A 7279-nucleotide genomic window follows, 5' to 3' on the forward strand; every position below is an offset into this window, starting at 1 on the left:
TGACCATTCTAGAATTGCCGGAGTTGGATAGTTCATGACCAATTCTAATCCAAATCGGCTAATACCAAAATTTTAACTCAAAATCAAACAGTAAATTGGTCCCTAATGATTCCAATCTGGATCATATCTGAATCAATCACAAAAATACTAGAATTAACACTAAATTCTAAAAACCAACAGCCCAATCCCAAAAATCCTAGATATGCTATTCTACAATGATCGGAATTGGGATTGATCTGAACCAGTCAAATCAACTAGGTATTTTAAACTTGGAATTGGAGATCAAACTAATCATGGTTTCAAGTATTGGTTTGGGATCGGTCGTATCGGTTGAGACTGATCCTTGATCCGGATCGGTTATCTGAATCGTCTCAGGGGTAAAATAGGTAAAAAGTAGTACCTTTTATAAAAATCAAGGGTAAAATAGACCAATACCCACCGATCCCATCCGATCTGAATCGGTATCAAATCGGCATCGACAGAGACCGATACTGATGCCGTCCTCTACATCCTTGGAACTGATTCCTATAAATTTTAATCCAATCGAATCAAAATCGGATCGAAAAGAACCCTAGAATCACCCTCAAATCTTAAGACCCACGATCTAGTCCTATAAACCTTATAATCGATTTTAAACACGGAATTATATATCAAATCAGTAACTGCCAATATCAATCCAAATCTAAATCAAATTAGAATTGACCAGAATCAATCCCAAAACCCTTAGAATCAACCTATAAAAAATATTATAATTACAAAATTTCACATGTCATCATTACAATAGTATTAAGCCTCGATATTGCTTTACAGAAAAGAAAAGAAAAAAAAAAAACCTAAAATATTGCCATTTGTCATCTTCCTGGATTTTAACTTTCTTGCAAACATTAGCACATTTAATACAATTGATTTCTTTGAAAAGAGAGAGCGACATGATTAGAAGTATCTTACAAACCTCATCAATAATGCACAAGAATATAAATTATTGCAATATAATTGATACATGAATTTCTAGTAAGAGGTTTTGTTTTCTAAACTTCAAAAAACAAAAATGAAGTCACCAAAAGTTTTAAACCCTAAAACCCAGAAAAGCATTAGACACACCGAGAAAAAAAAAAGCCTTTACCTAACTCAATGCCTCACTAAAGAAGATCTCGTCGAACTTTATGCTATAAAAACCAGTAAAGGTAATAGAAAGACTCGCGAGGAGGAAAACGATCAGTCTAGGAGGAAGGTTGTTTGGGAAGAGTGTATTCATTCTAAAAAATATCTCTCGTTTTCTTGTTTAAATCAAAGTAACGATTCAAAAAGTTGAAGTTGAATTTACATTTTTGACCTTAAAAGCAATCACAAAATGACAAAACAATAGAGACAATTTACTTTTTCAACCTTAAAAGCAATCACAAAATGACAAAATAATGGAAAAACAATAATTTAGATTACAAGGATTTTGTAACCGGGTCCGTTACATTTAGACATACCCTTTATTGAATGGGCACATGATTTAAGTACATCCCAAAAATCTTGTCATGAAACTTAAATCCATGTGAGCATGTCAAAAGTGTTTCGGAATTTTACAAATCATAACTTGCCACCGGTGGGGTGACTGTTCAACTACTCACAATTTTCTCTCAACCATGACCACTTGGACCTCGTGTGGGTTATACCACACCAGTGGGAGATTCCCCCACACTGGCATCATGAGGAACCCTTGCCCTTTCGTTACTTTCAAGCTTCAAACGTGTCATGACCATTATTAGCAAAGCCCAAAACGTAAGTCCATTTCTTATTTCTAATAATGTGGCGATTGACGAACATAACTCCATCTAAGCCATCCTCTTTCGTGCCTAGGTTCAATAGTCACTCCAGCCTACCATCATTTTTCAAGAGAAACAAGACCCAACCACCAAATGGCAACCGAACCCTTAACCATAAATTTTGGTCTTTTGAGTTGGTTCTGTAATTGCAAGTCTTTATCTGCCAGACAAACAATTGTGAGAGTGAATCCCAAGAATCACCAACTAGTAATTCCAGGAGTCGCATTGCCAGAACATGAGGAGATCCTGGATCGATATGGTAGATATTAAACCCAAGCTACAAGCTCACTTAACTGGGCTGACTCTGAAACAAACTTGGATGCCTAGCATAAATTCCTTATGGAAAAATAATGGCTAGAAAGTGCATCAAAAGTAGGATTTTAACAATTTTTTCCTCACAAGCAGGATATCTCAACATTACCTCAACCAAACAAGAAAGAAGACTCGATCCTCAGGTTTATAAAGGAAAATCTAACCATTAAAATGCAAAACAAACAAAAAAAAAAAAAAACCAAAGAGGGGGAAATTCTTCCAAAGTTGTATCCCAAAAATGACATTTTGAAGCAAAAAAGTAAAAAAACTTCCCTCCCTATCTTGACCCTACCTACACCTTGACGGCATACTTTCTCATTGGAAAGTACCTCTCATGCTTCTCTTCCCGAGGTGTTTTCAAGGATAACTGCACATAAAAGAGTGACATGATTAAAATGCAATTGATTGGTAACCAACTTAAGCATGAAATGCCAAAACTTGAAATTTTAATATAAATATAGTTAATTGGGAGAATGTCAAGAACCCATTAGGGGGTTCTCATCACGAGGAACAACAGTTCGTGACATTTGTATCTTATGCGATTGCAACATCAGTAACCATGGTAGGTTCCATGTGATAAAGAACCACTATCAATCTCAATAAGGGTAAATGCCTAAAGAGTAAGTTCAGAACATAAATCAGTACAGTTAAATTGCAACTTCATAATTCATGATATTTGAAACTCGGATTTTATTTCAGTCTAAAATTTGACCAGCAAAATGGGTATGAGATCTCTATCGCTTGAAATACCCACGCCCATCCAATTCTACCATGTAGCAATAACATATTAGCACATGGCAGAACAAGTGCGACAACAAGGTCCCCTTCTTTTCGGGGTCGGGGTCGGGGTCGGAACAAGGTCATTGCTCTTATGCAAGGTATATGCAAAAAATTATGTGGAATATGCCTTTGAAGAGACAACGGAAGTCAACGGGCAGAAACCAAAAAAAGTTGCTCCATGAATTGATGATAACATGACAGTCTGAAAATCCATGTTGACATCATCTCACATAGGGCAAGAGAGACAACTGCATGTGTTCCAAAACATGTAGAATACTAGAAACATAAGAAATGAACACGAGAAAACCAGGATAAAGCATCTGGGGGCTTGGTTTGCGTGGATTCTGGAAATTCAATATTTCCGAACTGAAAGGTTTGTTTTGTATATGGAGCTTCTTGCCATATAGGGGTTTGGTGTAAGGTGTGGAAAAGAATATCAAAAATATATCTATCATATCAGACTCAATGCTAGCTATTGACATACTAGCTAGAAGAAGAGTGCAAGTGCCTTGGTGGAATATTTGAAGAGTCCTATAATACAGCTTGTTGAAAGACTGCAATGGAACCATTTTCAACATATTCAGTGGCATTTGAACCAACGGGCAGTCTACATCGCTTCAATGTATTCTGGTCTGGCTCAAACCAATATGTATCCATCAATTTCCCAGATGATCTCTGTAGTCTTGTAAAAACTGATACTGACCGTTTTATTTATCATCAACTATAAAAATTTCACTAAAGATATTTACCTATAAAAAATATACTGTCGTGCAATGCCTTAAAAAAAGGCTAACTGCAATGCCAACAGAAGACTATTCCCAGGATCAACCAATAATGTAATAGGCATATTTTTTACATCTAAAAGGTGCCGCTATAGGAAACATAGCAGAGACCTTGGTCTCAAAATGGCTTTACCGGACCCAAAAAAATTGATAACAGCATACCTTCCAAGGACACCTGAAAGCTATCCTAAGAATAAACTCCTTAAAAAGACTACATATAGAAACATCTCCATTAACTTAATTTGGTCAGATACGAAATCACTCATCAAGATATCGACCAAGAAGCACCAGAGAAATAAAAAACATTTACATTTCAGTTCAATGATTTCTCACACAATAGAACACTACCATTTAGTAAAACAGTCTGATCGCTCACAAATTTCCAGCAAAATCTGTTCAGAAGAACATTATTTAACAGGAAAAGACTTCTACCACCAAAAGATCCTCCCACTGAGGTCTGTTAAATTCTAGACACTTAAAACAAGTCCATCGAAAACTATACCCTCCATTTCTTCCAGGGTAATATCAAATTGTACACAAAATGCCAAGGTTTTTCATATCAGATCGATAGATAATCTCCAAAGAAAGATGATTTTCGATTTTTCCAAAATTCAAAAAACCCTAGAGATAAACATGGCTAACGAGTGTACCTGGTGTTTGGTGAGGCGTCTTCTAATAGCTCTGGTTTTCTTTGGACGCAGATCAAGTGGCAGGAACTTCTTCTTCTTGTAGGCTTCCCTCAAAGCCGCCTTTTGCTTCTGCGAGATCACTGTCAATACCTGCGCGATTGACAGCCTAACCACCTTGCTGCATTCCCAAAAGGAAATATAAGTATGAAAGCTACCCGATCTATCAATTTATGACATATTTTACAGAAAACTAACAACAGCATTATAGGTGGGAGAGAGAGGTGTACATCTTGGAGAGTTTGTTAGGTGCACCTCCAGTGACCTTCGCGACTCGGAGCAGAGCAAGCTCTGCTTTCAAATCTTTCAACTGGTTCAACAGATCAGTCTTCGACTTCCCTCGGAGTTCGTGAACCTTAATCCTCGCTGCAGATTTTCGGTAAACAGAAACAAAGAGGATCGTAAGCAACCATTACGTGGAGAGGAAATCGAATTAATACTGAAAGTTTCAGGTCAACTTGCATACCCATGGCTGCGTCGCTCCCCTGCTACTCCCCTTTCAACCTCTGGCCTTGCTTCCTCCTCTGTCTGAAACCCTAAATGGAGAGAGAGGTACATAAGACGCGTCGTTACGTTTTATTCCTTCACTCAAAACCCTAGCTCGAACTCTTATGGGCTGGAGCTGAACCTTTTGTTTTTTTATAAAATCTGCCACATGGTGAGAGCTAAGTATCTAACCTAATCCAAACCAAACTCAGAAAAAGGCCCAACCAACCAAAGGCTTTATGGGCTATGTGGGCCTGGACCTCTTCTCCTTAGGGGGATTGTTAGGAGTGATTAGAGACCGACCCACTTAATTATGTCCGAGCCTTGCCCAAAATAATGTATGAGGTTGGCATAAAATCGCGATTCTATGGGGGTTGTGATGGAAGCTAGGGGGAGAGTTTGGGCACCAACAATAATACATCATATGTCTTGATTTAAAGGAGATCAGGACTTACCATTAGATGGATCTCCTCAGAGATTAAAATATAAATACAAAATCAGAGTAATTATGTGATATCCATATTTTATTTCCTACCTTATTCCTTAGAAAATGAAGAAAATTTTGATTGAATCTCAACGTAATTAACTCAAAATTGAGCTAATTACATAGGTATTTCGAACCTTCAACATATACAAAGAGTATAATTATCACTTTAAATTTGTGGTTGAAGTCTTCACCGTGAGTGATTAAAAACTTTCTTCAAATAATACAAATTAGATTTGAATCACGACATTATTGCATATGATTCAAAATCAAATCCGCTAGCATCTATGCCAGGAGAAGAGCCAACAATAACTACATGAAACACTAGGGAACTAGAATATAAAGGAATTTTTTTTGGGGTAAAAATAAAATCTCAAATTCATTGACTCAAAATATATTTTATTGGCTTTCATAAAAGTAATAATGGAAGATACTGTGAAGACAACCATGGAGAACCCATGAATGATCATTGTCCTTGTTATTGATCCACTACCTGCTTTGTGATAAGGGTGGACAGGATTGGGTCTGGCCCACCAAATGATATTTCTAGAACCATTGACTCCAACTAGGACAATACTTAGCTGTGATCAAACATAGCTAATTCATATTATTATAGATAAGCACAACCTGATCTGGTATTGTATATCAGCTATTTCACATTAATTTGGCTTTTGAAGGATCCAAACAGATCCTAAAAGGAAAAGAAGGCAAGTGGGAAGTGTAGAAATTCAATTTATAGCAGTATGTCCTAGTCAAAAGGTTGTGATTAATCTCTATGTGTGGAATGTATCTGACTCAACCTTTAATTGTGAGCAATTATTGTGGCTGAGACTTATTTATTTAATTATTATTACCTACAAGAATCAATACACTCAGAATTCTATAAATATATATATATATATATATATCACATACTTGAAAATTGATAAAGACTGGAGAAATCCAAATCCTTCGACCAATGAAAAGGTTTAAAGATCCAATGATTACATTTTTCGCCAGAACGTTCTTTTATTCATTGCTCCCAAAAAGATCGGGAAAAGTCCACTATACACCCCCTTCCATCACAGCCATTCATTGGTTGAGCTGCTAGTTCCAAAAAACCCATAGGCATACCTAACCTCTTCCCTATTAGATTTTAGGATTTTATCCGGTTTTAGTTGTGGTGATGTCATAATAAAGTTTTGAAAAAAGGTTTTACATACTGCCAATGTGGAAAGGAATTTGCATATCACATCAATTTGTGTTTGGAACAATATATCACCCGTTTAGAGTTCAAATTTTCAAACAAGTGAAATAAAATAAAATAAAAATACATGTGTGGAGCCTTCACTTTTTGTGAAAGAGCATGCGAAAGAATCCACTCCGCACACAAATATTGTGCAAATCTTTTACCTTAAAATTTCAAAATAAATGTTTTTTAAAACTTTCTTTCTATTTTTGATACTTTGATTCCCTCGAAGATTTAAACCCAAGACCATTTTTACGTTTGCTTTCATAACCAATGTTAGCAATAATGTTTTAGCTCCACATTAGGAATGAGAAAGAATTAAGCCTTTAGTTATATCTCTATAGAGGAATTACAAGTATAGATTTCTTAAAGAGAAGAAGACCCTCTCTCCCCTTCTGTATCTCTAAGTGCAGTTTTCAATTTCAGTCATCCGGTGAGTTTGGTTTCTACAGGTTTCTAAAAGGACCCTAAAGATAGCTGTCAAGCTCAAACTTGATTGGATTCCTCCAATCTACTGGCATTTTTTATTTAAGAAGTTTTAACTTTTCCAATGAATTTTCAAAGCTTATGACTTTTCGGACTTTATTTTAGCTGACACTTCAACATTTGAGTTGGTGACTTGGGTTCATTTGAGAAAGAGACCTTTTATTTGGATTAATCAATCACAATTGAGAAAGTGGGAATAGACCCAAAGGTTCTACATTTTG

At 36.2% G+C, this 7279-nt stretch overlaps 1 protein-coding gene across 1 annotated transcript; it reads right to left on the reverse strand.

Moving 5' to 3' along the window:
* Positions 1-2119: 2119 nt before the first annotated feature.
* LOC122085756 (60S ribosomal protein L35-like) lies at positions 2120-4998 on the reverse strand. The gene is made up of 4 exons (XM_042654325.1): positions 4841-4998; positions 4605-4740; positions 4339-4495; positions 2120-2493 (listed from the first exon to the last, which is right to left on the reverse strand). Exons 1-4 carry the CDS (start codon positions 4842-4844, stop codon positions 2419-2421), a joined length of 372 nt encoding a protein of 123 aa, XP_042510259.1. The 5' UTR covers positions 4845-4998; the 3' UTR covers positions 2120-2418.
* Between the last annotated feature and the right edge of the window lie 2281 nt (positions 4999-7279).

This window comes from Macadamia integrifolia, chromosome 8 (genome assembly GCF_013358625.1).
Source record: "Macadamia integrifolia cultivar HAES 741 chromosome 8, SCU_Mint_v3, whole genome shotgun sequence".
In the NCBI taxonomy this organism is placed as follows: domain Eukaryota; kingdom Viridiplantae; phylum Streptophyta; class Magnoliopsida; order Proteales; family Proteaceae; genus Macadamia; species Macadamia integrifolia.